General features: G+C 44.9%; 1 protein-coding gene across 1 annotated transcript in view; it reads left to right on the top strand.

The window, feature by feature from the left end:
- The window catches only part of LOC126187766 (paraplegin), a 106,140-nt gene that overhangs the window by 13,944 nt on the left and 69,598 nt on the right, over window positions 1-22,598 (top strand). The window contains exon 5 of the mRNA XM_049929032.1: window positions 18,941-19,105. Coding sequence (XP_049784989.1) covers window positions 18,941-19,105 — 165 coding nt within the window. The remainder of the gene's footprint in view (window positions 1-18,940; window positions 19,106-22,598) is intronic.

A 22,598-nucleotide genomic window follows, 5' to 3' on the forward strand; every position in this document is an offset into this window, starting at 1 on the left:
GTAAGAATTACCGTAAATGCTATCTTGATAGCCAAACTTGGATCGTTTAGCATACCTTCATCTATAGCCCTACGCTTCGTTTTACCCTTATTGTATTCTATTTCTTTATAAGTTTCTTTTCATTGATTGTATACTATGGAGGGTCCCTGCTAATATGAACTGTTCTGGTTTCATACCTACCCAGTGCATGGTCAACTATTCCTTTAATCTTGAGGCATAATTCCGGTACATGCTCCTGCCTGAGCTAAAAGTTTCAAGTGTCTCATTGAGATATGACACTAGTGCTTCTTTGTTCAGTTTACTGAACATGGCACAACAGAAAGACTGCTGAACAAGTAAGCTTTTGGCCCTACGACCTTCATCTGAATTAGACAAAACACACACACACACACACACACACACACACACACACACACACACACACAACCACTGTCTCTTGCTGCTGAGGCCAGACTGTGGGCAAATGCGCATGATTGGAGAAGCTGTCCGAGTGGTAGGGGTAAGGAGGAGGCTGGACGGGGTGGGCGGGGGATAACATGTTAGGTGTGGGGGACAGTAAACTGCTGTTTATGGGAGCATAAAGGGAAAGTTGGGAAGGGGGTTATGGCAGCTAGGTGCAGTCAAGAGGGTGGGGTGAGGGGGATGGGGGCAAAAAGGAGAGATGTAAAAAGACTGTGGGTGTGTTGGTGGAATAGATGGCTGTGAGTACTGGAATAGGAACAGGGATTGGGGTGGTGGGTGAGAGACAGTGGCTAATGAAGGTTGAGGCGAGAAGGGTTTCAGGAATGTAGGATATATTGTGAGGAGAGTTCCCACCTGCGCAATTCAGAAATGTTGGTGTTAGTGAGAAGGATCCAGATGGCATAGGCTGTAAAGCACTAATTGAAATGAAGACCATTGTGTTGGGCAGTGTACTCAACAGCTGGATGGTCCAGCTGTTTCATGGCCACAGCTTATTGGAGGCCATTCATGCAGACAGACTGCTTGTTGGTTGTCATGCACACATAGAATGCAACACAGCAGTTGCGGCTTTGCTTGTAGATCACATGACCGTTGTCCATGAGCAGACCGGAGTAGGTAGTGGTGGGATGGTGTGTGGGACAGGCCTTGCATCTAGGTCTAATACAGGAATATGAGGCAAACAGTTGGGAGTAGGGGTTGAGTAGTGATGGGCAAGGATATTGTGTAGGTTCAGTGGGTGGCGGAATACCACTGTGGGAGGGGTGGGAAGAATAGTGGTTAGAACATTTCTCATTTGAGGGCACGACGAGATGAAACCATGGTGCAGAATGTGATGCAGTTGCTCCAGTCATGGGTCTTGGGTGTTACTGAGTCCTGAGCTGACTCCCCCTCTGCGGCCAGACAGTGGGGTTTTGGGAGGTGGTGGGTGACTGGAGAGAGAAAGCACAGGAGATCTGTTTCTGTACAAGGTTTGGAGGATAATTATGGTCTGTGAAGGCCTCAGTGACATCACTTACATATTTTGAGAGGGACTGCTTGTCACTACAGATGTGAGGGCCATGGGTTGCTGGGCTGTATGCAAAGGACTTTTTGGTTTGATATGAACAGAGGTACTGGTGTAGCCATCTTGAGTGGAGGTAAACGTCAAGGAAGGTGGCTTGTTGGGTTGAGGAGGACCAGGTGAAATGAATGGAAGAAAATGTTGAGATTGTGGAGGAATGTGGATAGGATGTCCTCACCTTTGATCCAGATCACGAAGATGTCATCAATGAATCTGAAACAGGAGTGGGCTTTGGGATGCTGGGTGGTTAGGAAGGATTCCTCTAGGTGGTCCATGACTAGGTTGGCATATGATGGTGCCATGTGGGTGCCCACTGCAGTATGCTAGATTTGTTTGTAGATGATGCTGTTACAGGAGAAGTAATTGTAGGAGAGGGTATAGTTGGTCATGGTGACTAGGATGGAGGTTATAGGTTTGGAATCCAACGGGTGTTGGGAAAGATAGTGTTCAGTAACAGCAAGGCCTTGGGAATTATGGAAGTTAGTGTAAAGGGAGGTGGTATCAATAGAGATGGGCAGAGCACTGTTTGGTAAAGGAGCAGGAACTGTGGAGAGTTGGTGCAGGAATTGATTGGTGCCTTTTATGTAGGAGAGTAGCATGCACGTAGGTGAAGGTGTTGGTCTACGAGAGCAGAAGTTCTCTCAAAGGAGGCCCAGTCATTGTGGCCCCATGGATAGAACCTCTGCTCTCATAGACCAACACCTTCACCTATCCTCAGTTGTTAGGTTTATGGACTGTGGGAAGCACAAAGAAGATAGTTCAGGGAGTGGTAGGAATGAGGAGAGAGAGAGAGAGAGATTCCAGGGAGAGGTTCTGGGAGGGGCCTAAGGACTTGAGGAGAGAATGAAGATCCTGCTGGATATCTGGAATGGGGTCGCTATGGCAGGATTGGTAGGTGGACGATTCTGGTGGCTGGTGGAATCCTTCTGCCAGGTAATCCTTGCGATTCAAAACCACTGTGGTGGAGCCATTTCAGCAGGTAGGATTATAAGATTGGGAACAATTTGTAAATGTTGGATTGTGGTTCTTTCTGCAGACATAATGTTAGTTTCGTGTTGAAGGATTTGGGGAATGATAGTGAGGCATGCTTTGCGGTTAAAAATTCTAGAAAGTTAACAGGGGGCAATTTGGGGGCAGTGGGGTTGGATCGTGGCTACCCCCAAATCAGTCCATGTTAACTTTCCAGAATGTTTTCACCTCGAATTTTGCCTCATCATCATTCTGCAAATCCTTCAAATCAAGCTGCCCTTACACCCACAGAAAGAACGGCTATTCATTGCCTACAAACTACAACAACCTAGCCACCCATGGCTATTACATCTGTAATGGCTAGCAGTCCCTCTCGAAATATACCAAGGATCTCACTGAGGCCTTCACAGACCATCATTACCCTCACAGCATTGTACAGATCTCCCATGCCTTACCTCTCCATTCACCCACCATCTCCCAAGTCCCACCTACTAGTCACAGAGGATCATTTCCCTCATGACTCAGTACCATCCAAGACCCAGGACTGGAGCAACTTAATCACATTATCAGCCAGGACTTTGACTACCTCTCATCATGAACTGAAATGAGGGATGCTCTAACCACTACTCTTCCCACCCCTCCCACAGTGGTATTGGAAATTTATGCATACTCTCAGGTTATCAGTCACCTCAAAAGTAAAACACACAGTGAATACCCAAAAATTGAGAAATTTAGAGAACCAGCATAACATTATGAATATGAGGGTTTGTGAACTCCAGGAAGAATGGAAGGAGAGTGGAGCCACTGAAGTAAGAACATTATGCAGATGGAAAAAGAGGAAACTTGAAACATTGGTGTCTTTATATTCTAACACTTGATTCTCTAGTATTACTTGGCTGCATTAAGGCAGGTTTTCTGTACCTAAAAGTATAGCCATACATCCCAAATCCAATGAGAAGTTTCAACTGCCTAAGTGTGTGCAGAAGGCATTACACAGTGTTTCATGAAACCAGTGCTCTATTTATGTCCACAGAAAGATGAGTTGACTGTCTAGATGACCATCTAGCTTGCAAGTTTGCTGTTATCAGTCACTGTTTAATTTTTTCCACACAGTGTTTCAAATGTTTAAATCTCCATCATCAAGTGGGTTTATTTAGTTCAATGCACGTGCATATGTGTGTGTGTGTGTGTGAGATTGTGGTGTAACCTGTGGCACTGTCTAGTAGAGAAACGATATAATATTTCAGAACATGGGTCTGTGGAGGTCTTTGACTAAAAACTGAATGTGAATGTTTTGTTTTTGTTTCATTTGCACACCTTCAGTGGTCATAGGTTCCTTTCTCTTTCATAAAACATCACATATAAACTGTCATACTTTGTAAAGAAAGATAATGCATAGGAACTGATAGGTGTAAAGAACATATAGCAAAAATAGAAACACTATTTCAAAGTACAAAGAATGTGTAGCAAAACAGAACCATTATTTTGTATTAAGTCTTAAAGCGTTGTGGAGATTTTCAGTTGAGTAGATGAATGGATATGTTAGATTAAATACAGGCTGAGTCAGAAGGAAAGGAACACACTTTGAGGGGTGATAGTATTATTGCTTCTGTACAAAAAACTTAATATGGACATATGCACTTTTCAAAATGGTTCCCAAGAGAGAATACATTTAATATCACTTTTGTACATTTTTCTTGAGTAACTCAAAATTGCAATCTCCAGAAAAAAGTTTCACAATGCAAAATTAAACTACATTTCTTACCAAAAAAGGTCATATTCATTTTTTTCGCTAGAACTAATAGTTTGCGCAAAAAAAGCGGGAGAATATTGAAAATCACATGTGACGTGCGTTTGCTGTAGCTTAGATAGTTTTGGTAGGCTGGTTTTAGGTATCCTGGTCCTTATGCAAAATGTATTTCGGCGGCAGTGAAATTGTTCTGTAGTCAGCTTCAAATGCTGGTTCTCTAAATTTCTCAGTAGTATTCCTCAAAAAGAACCATCCCTTCAAGAATTCTCATGTTAGTTCCTGAAGCATCTCTGTAACACTCGTGAGTTGTTTGAACCTACTGGGTAACAAATCTAGCAACCCACCTTTGAATTGCCTCAGTGTCCCCCTTAATCAAACTTGACACAGATCTCAATTACCCAAGCAATACTCAAGAATAGGTGCACCAGTGTCCCATATGCAGTCTCCTTTACAGATGAACCACACTTTCCTAAAATTTTCCTGATTAACTGAAGTGAACTGTTTGCCTTCTCTGCCACAGCCGCCAATGGGGTAAGTCGAAAATTTATGCCAGACCAGGTCTTGAAGCCAGATTTATTCCGTTTTTTCACGAATTGTCACCTTGGCTGCTTCACCCATAAGGACGTGTACCATGACTGACTGCAATTTCCAACTTATCCACACACTACTGACATAGTGCCCCTGCTCGGACATACCTGAAATAACAGACATCTCATATGTATAGCTTAGTTGAGGCAGCCGAATGAGCCTTTCAGTGCAGACACACAACACGCTTGATCTGTTATGGAAACCAGTGCTATGCTGCTAGTAATGAGAGTAATGGGTATACATCAGAAGTGTGTGAATAAGTGGGAAATTTGAGTCCACCAGGGGTCATGTCCAGATGGCAGAGGCGATAAGGTGACCGTTTGCGAGAAACATAAAAATCCAGTTTTGAGTCTCACAAATTTTCATATTTCCCTATTGATGTATTCAATGCCCAGTGTCAGCTAATGTAAATGAGTAACATAAGGAGAGCAAAGTTTTGGTTATACTGAAGTTGACGGTTTGTTACTCTTATATCTGTTAGATGTTATAACTAAGTAAATGTTGAAGTAATACACTGATAAGGAATTAAAGGTGTTCATAGATATACTCCTAATAACCTAATCAGATATATGTAATATCAGCCTGATGTGGCATATAGACTGGTGGTTTTTGGATGGATCTATCGGGTTTGTGAGTTAGGCATGTCAGTTATTCATGGAAGGTTAGCAGGACTAAGTGGTACTTGGGCTGTTGATGAAATAGTGATATATTGATACTTTTTTTTAAAAAGATATTGATGTATATCAACAGTATCTTTTTCACCGATATGTCGATATTGAAATGGCAATATTTGATATTACAATTTTTTTTCACAACTTTTGATAAATATGTGAAATTGTTCTTTTGAAATTGTAGTGTAACATAATTTTACTTTCACTGTGTGAAGGAATTGTACTACTTTTTGAACTTTCATCAAATCCAGTCTTTCATTTTGACTGTGTGAGGCAAGTATAAGTGGCACAAAAGAAGTCTGATTGCACTGATTGGGTGGTGATAAGAATAGGATAACAAGATTTCCAATATGAAGAAATAACAACTAGTGTGCTATTTCTTCAGATCGGCATTCTTCAAAAACAATTGCTGAAAATGATGAACAAAAATCTAAATGACAAGATTGGTCTGTGTGGTGGGTGGAGATGTGTGAGGGCAAATGCTGACATCATTGGCTCTCACTGTTGCCAACAGAAACTGCAGCGTTTAACTTCACCAAGCAGGCATTTACAAAAATGAAGAAACAGGGAACTCGACATGAAATGTTCTGGGCAAATCTGATATCTGATGAAATTGAATGGCAGACACAGTGTACACCTCTGATTTGCCACTCACATGCAGTTAGTATTGCTAACAAAGTGATTATTGCCAAGTGTGGACGTACATCATTTTCCTTTCAATTCTTGCTCTGAGGGGGAAGAGCAGGCTGCTAGCTTGTTGATGTGCAAAATATCTAATAACAAAACTATACTTTAAGCAGTGCTACATTTACAATGTGCAGCTGATATTTTTATAGCCCGGTACGTCAAAAGTTTTTGCATCAATGTGGTGTTGTTGTTGTTGTTGTTGTTGTTGTGGTCTTCAGTCCAGAGACTGGTTTGGTACAGCTCTCCATGCTATTCTATCCTGTGCAAGCTTCTTCATCTCCCAGTACCTACTGCAACCTACATCCTTCTCAATCTGTTTAGTGTATTCATCTCTTGGTCTCCCTCTACGATTTTTACCCCCCACACCGCCCTCCAATAATATATTGGTGATCCCTTGATGTCTCAGAGTACGCCCTACCAACCGATCCTTTCTACTAGTCAAGTTGTGTCACAAATTTATATTCTCTCCAATTATGTTCAATACCTCCTCATTAGTTATGTTATCTACCCATCTAATCTTCAGCATTCTTCTGTAGCACCACATTTTGAAAGCTTCTATTCTCTTCCTGTCTAAACTGTTTATCGTCCACGTTTGACTTCCATACATGACTACACCCCGTACAAATACTTTCAGAAATGACTTCCTGACACTTAAATCTATACTCGATGTTAACAAATTTCTCTTCTTCAGAAACACTTTCCTTCCCATTGCCACTCTACATTTTATATCCTCTCTACTTCAACCATCATCAGTTATTTTGCTCCCCAAATAGCAAAACTCGTTCACTACTTTAAGCATCTCATTTCCTAATCTAATTCCTGCAGCATCACCCGATTTAATTAGACTACATTCCATTATCCTCGTTTTGCTTTTGTTGATGTTCTTCTTATGTCCTCCTGTCAAGACACTGTCCATTCCGTTCATCTGCTCTTCCAGGTCATTTGCTGTCTCTGACTGAATTACAATGTCATTGGCAAACATCAAAGTTTTTATTTCTTCTCCATGGATTTTAATTCCTACTCTGAATTTTTCTTTTGTTTCCTTGACTGCTTGCTCAATATACAGATTGAATAACATCGAGGATAGGCTACAGCCCTGTCTCACTTCCTTCCCAACCACTGATTCTCTTTCATGCCCCTCGACTCTTATAACTGTCGTCTGGTTTCTGTACAAATTGTAAATAGCCTTTCGCTCTCTGTATTTTATCCCTGCCACCTTTAGAATTTGAAAGAGAGTATTCGAGTCAACATTGTCAAAAGCTTTCTCTACGTCTACAAATGCTAGAAACATAGGTTTGCCTTTCCTTAATCTTTCTTCGAAGATAAGTCGTAAGGTCAGTATTGCTTCACGTGTTCCAATATTTCTAAGGAATCCAAACTGATCTTCCCCGAGGTCGGCTTCTACCAGTTTTTCCATTCATCTGTAAAGAATTCATGTTGTATTTTGCAGCTGTGACTTATGAAACTGGTAGTTCGGTAATTTTCACATCTGTCAACACCTGCTTTCTTTGGGATTGGGATTATTATATTCTTCTTGAAGTCTGAGGGTATTTCGCCTGTTTCATACATCTTGCTCACCAGATGGTAGAGTTTTGTCAGGACTGGCTCTCCCAAGGCCGTCAGTACTTCTAATGGAATGTTGTCTAGTCCCGGGGCCGTGTTTCGACTCAGGTCTTTCAGTGCTCTGTCAAACTCTTCACGCAGTATTGTATCTCTCATTTCATCTTCATTCTCTTCCGTTTCCATAATATTGTCCTCAAGTACATCGCCCTTGTATAGACCTTCTATATACTCCCTTCCACATTTCTGCTTTCCCTTCTTTGGTTAGAACTGGGTTTCCATCTGAGCTCTTGATATTCATACAAGTGGTTCTCTTCTTTCCAAAGGTCTCTTTAATTTTCCTGTAGGCAGTATCTATCTTACCCCAATGAGATAAGCCTCTACATCCTTACATTTGTCCTCTAGCCATCCCTGCTTAGCCATTTCGCATTTCCTGTCAATCTCATTTTTGAGACGTTTGTATTCCTTTTTGCCTGCTTCATTTACTGCATTTTTATATTTTCTCCTTTCATCAACTAAATTCAATATTTCTTCTGTTACCCAAGGATTTCTACTACCTACTTGATCCTCTGCTGCCTTCACTACTTCATCCCTCAGAGCTACCCATTCTTCTTCTACTGTACTTCTTTCCCCCATTTCTGTCAATTGTTCCCTTATGCTCTCCCTGAAACTCTGTATAACCTCTGATTTAGTCAGTTTATCCAGGTCCCATCTCCTTCAATTCCCAACTTTTTGCAGTTTCTTCAGTTTTAATCTACAGTTCATAACCAATAGATTGTGGTCAGAGTCCACATCTGCCCCTGGAAATGTCTTACAATTTAAAAGCTGGTTCCTAAATCTCTGTCTTACCATTATATAATCTGTCTGATGCCTTCTAGTATCTCCAGGAGTCTTTCATGTATACAACCTTCTGTTATGATTCTTGAACCAAGTGTTAGCTATGATTAAATTGTGCTGTGTGCAATATTGTACCAGACGGCTTCCTCTTTCATTTCTTACCCCCAATCCATATTCACCTACTATGTTTCCATCTCTCCCTTTTCCTACTCTTGAATTCCAGTCACCCATGACTATTACAGTTTTGTCTTCCTTCACTACCTGAATATTTTATTTTATATCATCGTACATTTCATCAATTTCTTCATCATCTGCGGAGCTAGTTGGCATATGAACTTGTACTACTGTAGTTGGTGTGGGCTTCGTGTCTATCTTGGCCACAATATTGCGTTCACTATGCTGTTTGTAGTAGCTTACCCGCTCTCCTATTTTTTTATTCATTATTGTACCTACTCCTGCATTACCTCTATTTGACCCCCCTGCGGGTTCAGGGGTTAGAATAGGCACGCGGTATTCCTGCCTGTCGTAAGAGGCGACTGAAAGGAATCTCAAACGTTTTAGCCTTAATGTGATGGTCCCCATTAGGGTTTGACCTCCATTTTTCCAAATTCCACAGAAGTACGAGCCTTTTGGGGAAGGACACCTTACATGGTGCACCATCAGTCCTCTGTGCCCTAAGGCCTTGGCACTCTTGATTGTCTTGGCGTCGTAACTGCACCCTCCATCCATCATTTTGGGCATACACACCTGATGGATTGTGTACATAACGCCCTTAGCACGTCACCATCTGCACCCACGATCACTATGGACTACCCATGGCACCCAAAATACGGCACGGTAGCCAGCCCGTTGTGGTGGGGTCGTCATGTACCCTCTAGGTTGTAGACCCCTGACAACACAGGGATCGTACTGCCGATGCCTGAGCTGACACCTCCCCACGTAAGCCAAGGAGTCGATGCTCGTCTCTCTGGGGCATCAGGACTACCGGCAATGGCCATCCTGCCAGGTGGCCTTTGCTGTGGCTGGGTGGCGCCCGTGGGGAGAGCCCCTGGTCGGAGTGGGTGGCATCGGGGCGGATGCCCCGCAATGAAGCGGGTGAAGTCTCAATCTGGTGGTCGCACGACCGCCAACGTCTGTAAGCGCGGTAAGACAGAATTTAATGCTGTGACATAAAACCCCAAATCGTTCCCTTCCCTAGCCACGCCATGGGAGGAACGTAGGGCTGCGGACAGACAGGAGCCGTATTCACCGCGATACCTTGTGTGCAGCAGAACTGATGGGGATTCATTTTTGGGGACTAAGCCTCTCTTCTTTGTTCACCATCTTGAAGATAAGTTTGGGGAAGTGGCATCTGTTTCCAAAATGAGGCTATTTTGATACAAGCAGTTTAATCTGCACAGTCACGAGCGTTACTCGCCTGTGAGAAGCTCGGTGACATCCCCGTTCGTGTCACTCCCCATAAGTCCTTAAATTTGGTCCAGGGGATTATTTTTCATAAAGATCTTCTGCTCCAGTCTGATGGCGAGCTACGGGAGAACCTGGCACGACGAGGTGTGCACTTTGTCCGTCGTGTCTTTAGGGGGGCCCAAGGATAATAGGGTCGCTACCGGTGCCTTCATCCTGGCCTTTGAGGGTGACTGCTTGCCTGAGAAGGTCAAGGTCATGATCTACCGGTGCGATGTCAAGCCCTATGTCCCGCCCCCTATGCGATGCTTCCAGTGCTGGAAGTTCGGACATATGTCCTCCAGATGCACTGCCAGCCCCACATGTCGTGATTGTGGACGACCTTCACATCCTAATGCTCCATGTGCTCCGCCTCCCACCTGCGTTAACTGTGGGGAGCATCATTCTCCCTGCTCGCCAGACTGTGCAGTCTACAAAAGACAGCGGAAGATACAAGAAATTAAGACCCTGGACCGTTTAACTTACCAAGAGGCAAGGAAGAAGCTAGAACGGCTCAACCCCACATCTATGTTAAGGAGTTATGCTGCTGCAGCTCTGCTGCCACCAGTTCCTGCAAAGACTCCCTTCTCAGTTGGCCCACAGAACAGTAAAGTCACGCCTGCCCCACTGCTGGTAGGGGCCACACTCTCTTCCACTGCTCCCAAAAACCCCAGTTTGGGAACAGTGGACCCCAAACAACTGGGGACCTCCATCCCCACCTCTAAGCCGGAGAGGCACCAGCCTCCTCCGGCTGCTCAGCCGGAGAGGCAAGAGCCTCTTCCGGCTGCTCAGCTGGAGAAGCAACAGCCTCCTCCGGCTGCTCAGCAGAAGAGGCAACAGCCTCCTCCGGCCTCACTCGTTCGGAAGGGGTCCCTTGGGGGAGTCCCTTCCAAGGATTTTCCCAGTGTCTCGCAGGACACTAGCCAGTGGCTGAGGAAGCCACCAGCTGCTGGTCGAAGGGCTTCACGCTCTTCCTCTGTTCCTGACAATGCATCAGGAAAGCCCTCCCAGCATGCGAACCCTCCTCCCAAAGACAAGAGAGAGAAGAGGAAGCTCTCTAAGAAGTCTAAGGACCCAGTGGTTCCCGCGCCAATGCTTCCTGTCAGCTCAGCCTCTGAGGATGAGGTTGAGCTCTTTGCGTCCCCTGATGACCTCGATCTCGCCGTCTCAGAAACGATGGCAGTTGCAACGTCAGTCACTCAGTCGGTGGCAGCATGTGACTCTGTGAAGTAATTTGCTTTTTCAGTACCTTCATGTCCTTACAGGACACGCTTTGTACTATCCTCCAGTGGAATTGTGGCGGTTATTTTAGCCATCTCCCTGAGCTACGACAGCTTCTAAGCCTGACACCAGCTTTCTGCATTGCCCTCCAGGAAACCTGGTTCCCGGCAATGCGGACCCCTGTCCTTCGTGGATACAGGGGTTATTTCTGCAACCGTAGCACTTCCAATTGTGTGTCAGGTGGAGCCTGCGTGTATGTCCTTACCTCTGTATATAGTGCTCCTGTGCCCCTTCAAACATCATTTGAACCTGTGGCTGTACGTGTAAGGACTACCCAGGACATAACCGTCTGCAGTGTCTATCTCCCTCCAGGTGGTACAGTCTCCCTGACCGAATTGGCTGCACTTGTCGCCCAACTCCCCACGCCTTTTCTTCTCCTGGGGGATTTTAACTCCCACAATCCCCTGTGGGGTGGAACGAAGGTTACTGGCCGAGGCAGAGAGGTCGAGAATCTCCTCTCCCAACTCGACCTCTGCCTCTTAAACACTGGCATCGCCACACATTTCAGTGTGGCGCATGGCACGTTCTCGACCATAGATCTGTCGTTGTGCAGCCCAGGGCTTGTACCATTGGTCCACTGGAGAGTCCATGACGACTTGTGTGGTAGTGACCATTTTCCCATCTTCCTTTCACTACCCCAGCGTCGATCCCATGAACGCCTGCCTCGATGGGCATTTAACAAGGCAAACTGGGAAACGTTATCCTCTGCTGCCACTGTTGAATCTCTCCCCCACGGTACCATCGATGTGGCGGTTGAGACACTGACTGCAGCAGTTGTTTCCGCTGCGGAACGTACCATTCCTCGTTCGTTAGGGTGCCCCCGGCGAAAGTCAGTGCCTTGGTGATCTCCGGAGGTCACTGAAGCCATTAAAGAACGTCGGCGGGCTCTTCAGCGACATAAGCGGCACCCGTCTTTGGAGAACCTAATTTTTTTCAAGCGTCTCCATGCTCAGGCACAGCGGCTCATCAAAAGGCGGAAACAGGAGTGCTGGGAGAGGTACGTTTCCACCATTGGTTCCCGTACTTCACCCTCCCAGGTGTGGATGAAGATTCGGCGCATCTTTGGATTGCAGCACTCTACAGGTGTCGCCGGGCTTACCATCAACGGGGCGGTATCCACCGATGCCGATGCAATCGCCGAGCATTTTGCCCAGCACTATGTTCGAGCCTCTGCGTCGTGGAATTACCCGCCCGCATTCCGCACGCTAAAACGCCAGGAGGAATGCAAACGGCTTTCTTTTGCTTCTCGCCACCCTGAGGCGTATAACACCCCATTTAGTTTGTGGGAACTCCAAAGCGCCCTGGCACAGTGCCCCGATACAGCCTCTGGGCCAGATGGCATCCACAATCAGATGATCAGACACCTGTCCCCGGACTGTCAGCAGTGTGTTCTTGCCATCTTCAACCACATATGGGGCGATGGTGTCTTTCCGTCGCAGTGGCGGGAGAGTACCGTCATTCCGGTGCTGAAGCCTGGTAAGGACCCGCTTAATGTGGATAGCTATCGGCCCATCAGCTTGACAAATACTCTGTGCAAACTATTGGAACGCATGGTGAGTCGACGGCTGTGTTGGCTGCTCGAGTCTCCGGGTCTTCTGGCTCCGTGCCAGAGCGACTTCCGTCAGGGCCGTTCCACCGCCGATACTTTGGTCTTTCTTGAGTCTGCAATCCGCACTGCTTTTTCCAGGCGCCAACACCTCGTCTCCGTCTTTTTCGATCTCTCCAGAGCATATGACACGATGTGGCGGCACCATATTCTCGCCATGTTGCACGGGTGGGGTCTCCGGGGCTCTCTCCCCATTTTTATTCAGAATTTTTTATCTGTTCGGACATTCCGCATTTTAATTGGCACATCCCATAGTTCACTTCATATCCAGGAGAATGGCGTTCCACAGGGCTCTGTATTGAGCGTGCCCCTTTTCCTTGTGGCCATTAATGGCCTTGCAGCAGCAGTAGGGTCGTCTGTCTCACCCACGTTATATGCTGACGATTTCTGCATCTTTTTCAGCTCCTCCACCATTAGTGTTGCAGAACCTAGGTTGCAGGGAGCCATACGCAAGGCGCAGGCGTGGGCCCTAGCCCATGGGTTTCAATTTTCTCCTGCGAAGACTTGTGTTATGCACTTTTGTCGGCGTCGAACTGTCCATCCCCACCCTGAGCTTTATCTTCAGGATGCCATGCTCAGGGTTGTTGACACTTACCGTTTTCTGGGATTGCTGTTCGATGCCCGGCTTACTTGGCTTCCACATATTCGTCAGCTCAAGCGTCAGTGCTGGCATCATCTGAATGCCCTCCGCTGCCTCAGCAACACAACTTGGGGTGCATATCGTAACACGCTGCTGCAGCTCTACAAAGCCCTTGTGCTGTCCCGACTGGAATATGGGAGTGTAGCGTATGGCTCAGCGTCGCCCTCTGCGTTGCAACTGCTGGACCCCATTCACCACTGTGGGGTTAGACAGGCGACAGGAGCATTCTGCACCAGCCCTGTTACTAGCCTCCTTGCTGAGGGTGGGGTTCCTCCACTTCGTATTCAGCGTCAACAACTGTTAGCCAACTATGCTGCCCACGTCCGTTGTTCGCCCCGTCACCCTAACTATCGTCTCCTTTTCACTAATGCGCAGTCCATATCCCACACCGGCGGCCGCGATCGGGCCATACAATAGGGACCGTGTTTGGTCGCTCCTTAATGAACTCGAGTGTTTGCCTCTTCCATCTGCTTTCCAGGTCCGCCCACATACACCACCTTGGTGTATTCGTCAGCCACAGCTTTGGCTGGAACTTTCCTGATGGCCAAAAGATTCAGTTCCTCCTGCAGTCTTGTGCCGCCAATTCCTTGCTCTCCTAGACGCATACCATGCCTCGGAGGTTATCTATACCGATGGCTCGATGGTTGATGGCCGTGTGGGGTACGCTTATGCTCATGCGGACTATGTCGACCAGCGCTCCTTGCCGGAAGGCTGCAGTGTTTACACCGCAGAACTGACAGCCATTTTTCGTGCCCTCGAGCATATTCGTACCCGCACTGGAGAGTCCTTTGTCATTTGCAGTGACTCGCTCAGTAGTCTGCAGGCTCTTGACCAGTGCTACTCACGCCATCCCATTGTTGGTGCCATCCAGGGGTCCATTCACGCTCTTGAACAGCGTGGTCGTTCGGTGGTGTTCATATGGACACCGGGACACGTTGGGATTACGGGAAACGAACTCGCCGACAAGTTAGCCAAAGAGGCTACCCGCAAACTGCCGTTGGCGATCAGCCTCCCGGCAACTGATCTCCGATCGGTGTTACGCCGTCGGGTCTTTGGGATGTGGGCAGACGAATGGCGCACTCTGTCTGCACCCAACAAGCTGCGGCGTGTAAAGGAGACCACGACCGTGTGGGGTTCCTCCATGCGGGCCTCTCGCAGGGATTCTGTTCTTCTGTGTAGGCTCCGCATTGGCCACTCTTGCCTGACGCATGGTCATCTGCTGCGTCGAGAGGACCACCCTCATTGTCGCTGTGGTGCGAATATGACGGTGGCCCATATATTGTTGGACTGTCCTCTTTTAACCGCCCTCAGGCGAACTTTTAATCTCCTGGGTGATTTATCATCTCTTTTGGGTGACGATGTCTCTATGGCAGATCGTGTTTTAAGTGTTATTCGAGCAAGTGGCTTTTATAGGTCCCTCTAATTTTATTGCATCACCCTCTTTTGTGCTGTATCTTTTACTTTGTTTTGTGTTGTAATTCGACTCCACCCTAATCTTTTAGGTTGGAGGTTTTAACGTGTTGCAGAGTAGCTGGCTCATCCTATTATTTTCGTGATCAGCCAGCCACAGTCCTCTGCTGTGCAGTTGTAATTCCTTCTGCCTTTCTTCTCTATGTGGTTTTTGTTGCTGTGCTCCGTTTTCCATGTTTCTTTATTATTGACCTTGGGGATTTTCTTACCCTGGAATTTTTATCTTCTTCTTCGAATGACTAATGGATGGTTTCCCTGTGCTCTGTGTGTTTATGAAACAAGGGACCGATGATCTCTGCAGTTTGGTCCCTTTAATCCTCAAACCAACCAACCAATCAACCCCTATTTGATTTTGTATTTGTAATCCTGTTTTCACCTGACCAAAAGTCTTGTTCCTCCTGCCACCGAACTTCACTAGTTCCCACTATATCTAACTTAAACCTATCCATTTCCCTTTTTAAATTTTCTAACCTTCCTGCCCGATTAAAGGATCTGACATTCCATGCTCCGATCCGTAGAACGACAGTTTTCTCTCTCCTGATAACGACGTCCTCGTGATTGGCCCCCTCTTGGAGATCCGAATGGGGTACTATTTTACCTCCAGAATATTTTACCCAAGAGGACGCCATCATCATTTAACCATACAGTAAAGGTGCATGCTCTCAGGAAAAATTATGGCTGTAGTTTCCCCTTGCTTTCAGCTGTTCACAGTACCAGCACAGCAAGGTCGTTTTGGTTAGTGTTACAAGGCCAGATCAGTCAATCATCCAGACTGTTGCCCCTGCAACTACTGAAAAGGCTGCTGCCTCTCTTCAGGAAGCACACGGTTGTCTGGCCTCTCAACAGATACCTCTCCGTTGTGGTTGCACCTACGGTACGGCCATCTGTATTGCTGAGGCACGCAAGCCTCCCCACCAACGGCAAGGTTCATGGTCCATGTATACAACTTTCTTTTATGATTCTTGTACCAAGTGTTAGCTGTGATTAAGTTAAGCTTTGTGCAAAATTCTACCAGGCGGCATCCTCTTTCATTCCTTACTCCCATTCCATATTCACCTACTACGTTTCCTTCTCTTCCTTTTCCTACTATCGAGTTCCAGTCACCCATCGATATATCGATACTGTTTTTCAATATATCAAGGGCTGATAATGATATTTTTTTAAAAATATAGATATATCGGATTCCTGATATTTTTAAAAATATCAACAGTGCTAAATGATACACTCAGTATTACTGCTACATCAAGTCCTGAATCATCATCATCATCATCATCATCATTATTGGATGTCATGGGTGTCCTAAAAGGCAAAGAGTTTGATTTTCTCCTTGAAGTCTCTCTGTTTTTTCCTGCTGTTTCTTTTGGAGGAGATGACATATTGGGTGATACTGAGGATACAGATACTACTGATTTCTTGTTTTACGAGGTAGTCAGCTTTGTTGGGGTATCAGTTTTCACCTTGATCACGAGACTAGAGTAAATGGTTGAGCAATTTTACATACATGGTTGCAAGTGCAAATGAGACCTACTACTAACAGTTAGGTTTTCTTGTAGGTAACCACCTTAATTCTGGAGTTTACAGTGGTCTCAGGGTGCACCAAGTGAATTCAGTGCTTGATGCAGCACTTCACACAATACTGAGGACACTTGAGTAGCTGGAATGGAATCAGATGCCAAAATTCATAATTTGCTAATGGCTTTGCAGGTTATTCAGTAGCTGTACCCAGGTGACAAATCATGGAAAATGAATTGTTATACGCAGCAGCCAAATAGTGGCTGGGGCACTGATTGACTGGCAATGACTCTTTAACACATTGCAGTCTATTACATCAACAACCTGGCTATGGTGTATTTCTTTCCAAGAAAAGAGATGTAATGAAGTGACTCATAGCAAACCTAGAGCAGGGCACTTCCCATTGATGAATGGTTTCCTCCTTCAGTGAGAGGACCCTCCACATTAAACGCTTTGGAGACCCAAGTCTGAGCATAGCCCAAGCCACCACTTTGTGTTAAGAAGACCATCCCAAGTATAGGTTTGGCTGTGATTTGCTCAGCGTGTGAGCCATCTATTGCTCAAAAACTGGACTCATTTTGTATGAGAACGATATTACTTCCTGTCACATGACTGGTGCTGCTTTTGTTGTCAATTTCTAGAATTATTTGGAAAAGAAACATTGGCAAACATAACAGCTGCTGTCACAAATGGCAGAGCAGCCAATATGATCACATAGGTGTAATTTTGTGCATGTACTCATTAGGTTTCGCAGTTTGCTTAATTCTACTGCCAATACATAACATTTGTCGAGCAAGCAAGAAATTTAGGAAACTCAAGAGCGAAGAACTAAAGTAAATATGGAAAATAGATCTTGAAGTTTGGTCCTTTCTTAGTATGTATTAATCTTGAAAATACATCAATTGCATATGTGCCAGTAACGCTTTCAGTAATAGCATAAATGACCATTTTTCGTCTTTCTCATTGTGTATCAATGCATGAGACATTGTATTCAGAATTTGGGATTTTTCTCCTGTCATGGTCTAGGCATTTAATTTGTTGAATGAAAGATGAAGAACGAAGTTCGTCCAAGCACACAGCAACAACTGCTACTGAAGGAAACACCATTTGCATCTGTCAATACATTGTGTGTATTCTTTGCATTGAGTGAGCTGTTGCCACTGAAATTGTACAGGAGCCTTCATGTGGTTTGGTAGGTGTGCTTTTGTCAAGTCAGTAACCAAAAGGTGTAAGAAATTTCCTGAGATTTTCAAAATATCTTGGAAAAGTAGCCACAGAAATGTCTACTTGCTTCCTTGTCCCAAAATAACAATAGATCTTCTCACAGGACGTGTAAAACTATAACATTTTTTGAGAAGCCTTGAATCCAAATGTTGCTGCATTCATATCACAACCTAGGCCTTGTCCCGTTGTGATAGATTTATGTTGCCAAAAGTGGAAAAAATAACAATGTCCTTCATTTTGGTCTCTGTGGGAGTCAGTATCTGCTTACAAATTGTCATAAACAGCCTCACCAAGGAGTCGTACAACCGGCCATTCACATATATTTCTGAAAGTTGGCATTGGTGAATAAAACTTGAAAGTTTCTCAAAAGATGTGAAACAAAAAAGATGTGACAAACAAATCATGAATTTACATTACTTCTCCAAAGCTTTCTGGGTGACCCTTATAGTAGGGTTGGAACTTAAGTAGTGGCAACTATTTATTCACAGCCAATACATAAGAGTTACATGTTTGCACGTGTTACTGTCCTTCAATGTGGTCACCAGCATTGTATAGAACCCATTGCTAGCGATGTGGAAGGTGTAGTATATCGTTAGCAGAGCCTGTTCTGTTGATGGTGCTAATGGAGCAGTCTACTGCCTGTCAAATGTCTGTGACCAGCTTTGCGAAAGAATTGCTGACAATTTCTGTGCAAACCACCCATCATTTTGCACGACAGTGCGCGGGTGCATACAGCGCAATCTGTGTCTTCTCTGTTCGGTCGATGGAACTGGCAAGTAATGTACCATACACCCCAGACGTAAGTCCTTGTGACTTTGATTTGATTCCGAAGATGAAGGAACCACTTCGTGGCATTCGCTTCGAGCTGTTCCAGAGATTCGACAGGCAGTAGACCACTACATTCGCACCATCAACAGAACATGCTCTGCTAATGATATACTATGCCTTCCACATCGCTGGCAATGGGCTCTACACAATGCTGGTGACTACTGTAAGGACAGTAATGGTTGCAAATGCGTATCTCTTTTGTATTGGTTGTGAATAAATAGTTGCCACTATTTAAGTTCCAACCCTCATAGGTACTGTTTTCCCTCAAAGGCATAAGTTTTAGAAATGTTTTAGATATGTTGTTTTAGTTAATTTCTTTGGATCTATATTCACAACATTGTAAATTTTGTAGACTCAACTTGGCCGGGCAAAGTTTACACTGGTTGATCCAATGACTGGTCCAGGGAAAGGAGTCCATTTCTCAGATGTAGCAGGTCTTCAAGAAGCAAAAATAGAAGTTATGGAGTTTGTTGACTATCTAAAGAGACCTGAACATTACAGGCGACTTGGTGCAAAGGTTGGTATACATTATATTATTCAAGTACATATTATGACTTTGTTACATGCGCTTTGATTAATATATGATGTGATGTCTTATGACCATCACTGAATAATTAGCACTGCTGTGCAGAACACTGTATAGCTAATACATGAGAAGCCATTCGAGAGATAAACTGCAAGTGAACATGCAAAGAAAAGACCAACCCTGCATCATACCTCCCTGTGTAAAGTGTTTGAATGAATGGCATGCTTCCAGCTTTCTTATGTACAGTAGCTTTTAAGATAGTCAGTCTGAAGTTATCTATTGTTCCAGTATATTTCATTGTTTGAGGCAGAAATTTCGTAGTTGTTGTGTTGAAGCAGTGTCTGTACTATTAAAATTCATATGAAATAAGCATCTCGGCTTCCTAATTAGACAGCGACAGATGAATAATAATGTATTTCTACCTAATTAAAGTGTAACAAAAACAAGAAGGCCTTGGTATGTATGCATGTATTTCAGCAGCACTGCTACCTGTACATAGTTACGTAATCTCTTGGCTTTAATAATGAGATAGCGTGTGTCTTATCCCATTATGCAGTTAGAAAAAGTTTAACAAATAACTGATTCTGCATTCATTTGTTCTCTCAGTGTCACATGTATTATCTCAATATTTATCAAATAATATGAATATAATAGAGGGAAACATTCCACGTGGGAAAAATATATCTAAAAAGAAAGATGATGAGACTTACCAAACAAAAGCACTGGCAGGTCGATAGACACACAAACAAACACACAAAATTCTAGCTTTCGCAACCAACGGTTGCCTCGTCAGGAAAGAAGGAAGGAGAGGGAAAGACAAAAGGATTTGGGTTTTAAGGGAGAGGGTAAGGAGTCATTCCAATTCCGGGAGCAGAAAGACTTACCTTAGGGGGAAAAAAGGACAGGTATACACTCGCACACACACACATATCCATCCGCATATACACAGACACAAGCAGACATTTGTAAAGGCAAAGAGTTTGGGCAGAGATGTCAGTCGGGGCGGAAGTACAGAGGCAAAGATGATGTTGAAAGACAGGTGAGGTATGAGCGGCGGCAGATTGAAATTAGAAATTAGCGGAGATTGAGGCCTGGCGGATAGCGAGAAGAGAGGATATGCTGAAGGGCAAGTTCCCATCTCCGGAGTTCTGACAGGTTGGTGTTAGTGGGAAGTATCCAGATAACCCGGACGGTGTAACACTGTGCCAAGATGTGCTGGCCGTGCACCAAGGCATGTTTAGCCACAGGGTGATCCTCATTACCAACAAACACTGTCTGCCTGTGTCCATTCATGCGAATGGACAGTTTGTTGCTGGTCATTCCCACATAGAACGCTTCACAGTGTAGGCAGGTCAGTTGGTAAATCACGTGGGTGCTTTCACACGTGGCTCTGCCTTTGATCGTGTACACCTTCCGAGTTACAGGACTGGAATAGATGGTGGTGGGAGGGTGCATGGGACAGGTTTTACACCGGGGGCGGTTACAGGGGTAGGAGCCAGAGGGTAGGGAAGGTGGTTTGGGGATTTCATAGGGATGAACTAAGAGGTTACGAAGGTTAGGTGGACGGCGGAAAGACACTCTTGGTGGAGTGGGGAGGATTTCATGAAGGATGGATCTCATTTCAGGGCAGGATTTGAGGAAGTCGTATCCCTGCTGGAGAGCCACATTCAGAATCTGATCCAGTCCCGGAAAGTATCCTGTCTGAATGTGGCTCTCCAGCAGGGATACGACTTCCTCAAATCCTGCCCCGAAATGAGATCCATCCTTCATGAAATCCTCCCCACTCCACCAATAGTGTCTTTCCGCCGTCCACCTAACCTTCATAACCTCTTAGTTCATCCCTATGAAATCCCCAAACCACCTTCCCTACCCTCTGGCTCCTACCCCTGTAACCGCCCCCGGTGTAAAACCTGTCCCATGCACCCTCCCACCACCACCTATTCCAGTCCTGTAACACGGAAGGTGTACACGATCAAAGGCAGAGCCTCGTGTGAAAGCACCCACGTGATTTACCAACTGACCTGCCTACACTGTGAAGCGTTCTATGTGGGAATGACCAGCAACAAACTGTCCATTCGCATGAATGGACACAGGCAGACAGTGTTTGTTGGTAATGAGGATCACCCTGTGGCTAAACATGCCTTGGTGCACGGCCAGCACATCTTGGCACAGTGTTACACCGTCCGGGTTATCTGGATACTTCCCACTAACACCAACCTGTCAGAACTCCGGAGATGGGAACTTGCCCTTCAGCATATCCTCTCTTCTCGCTATCCGCCAGGCCTCAATCTCCGCTAATTTCTAATTTCAATCTGCCGCCGCTCATACCTCACCTGTCTTTCAACATCATCTTTGCCTCTGTACTTCCGTCCCGACTGACATCTCTGCCCAAACTCTTTGCCTTTACAAATGTCTGCTTGTGTCTGTGTATATGCGGATGGATATGTGTGTGTGTGTGTGTGCGCGCGAGTGTATACCTGTCCTTTTTTCCCCCTAAGGTAAGTCTTTCCGCTCCCGGGATTGGAATGACTCCTTACCCTCTCCCTTAAAGCCCAAATCCTTTTGTCTTTCCCTCTCCTTCCTTCTTTCCTGACGAGGCAACCATTGGTTGCGAAAGCTAGAATTTTGTGTGTATGTTTGTGTTTGTTTGTGTGTCTATCGACCTGCCAGCGCTTTTGTTTGGTAAGTCTCATCATCTTTCTTTTTAGATATATTTATCAAATAATAGTTTTATTGGTGTTTATTAACCTTTGACTATTATGATTAGTGCACATCTTTCTCATCCAAATTACACATTTTGGGAAAACCTCAAATTTTGTGCATCTGTCAGTGACTTCACTTATTGACAAAGACAGTTGACTGTAAAAAATATGCTTTGCTCAGAAAGCTGACTGTAAAAAAACTTGCTTTGGATGGAAGTTCAATGCCTAATTAAAAAAAAAAAACTGGATAATGTAGCATACCATGCGCTCTGTTAAGTGCTAAAAATGTGTGGCATGGGGTGCTAGATGTTCTCTTAGATTAATTAGCCTCATAGTGCAGTAAGAACTCTTGATGACAAAATGTGCCATATTTAACATTTGTAGAGTTCTGATTCAGGAGAGGAGACTTTTAAAGGCAGTTATTTATCTTGCACAGAAAAAGGCTTTAAGTGGTCTCGGGAACATTGAAACTGTGAAATACTGTGAGGGCACACTTGTTTCTTCAGCCATAATCCATTAAGTGATACAGCTCCTCTGACCATGAAGGCTTGCAGCTCAACTGTATTTCAGCATTCAGTGTTGCCAGTGTAATAAAGTCCCTTAATGCACAATGTAATTTTTGTATCTCTATTGATTTTGACCTGCTTTGTGCTTGGCTTTATGAGCATAAGATGAGCTGTGTCGTACCTGATAGGCCATATCATTCTGTCATGTCTTTCCTTTCTTCAAGTAGTCTTTTTCCAATGTGTATTCTAGTGGCAGTTCACGTTCTCCTCCCAATT

Source organism: Schistocerca cancellata, chromosome 5 (genome assembly GCF_023864275.1).
Source record: "Schistocerca cancellata isolate TAMUIC-IGC-003103 chromosome 5, iqSchCanc2.1, whole genome shotgun sequence".
NCBI lineage: Eukaryota > Metazoa > Arthropoda > Insecta > Orthoptera > Acrididae > Schistocerca > Schistocerca cancellata.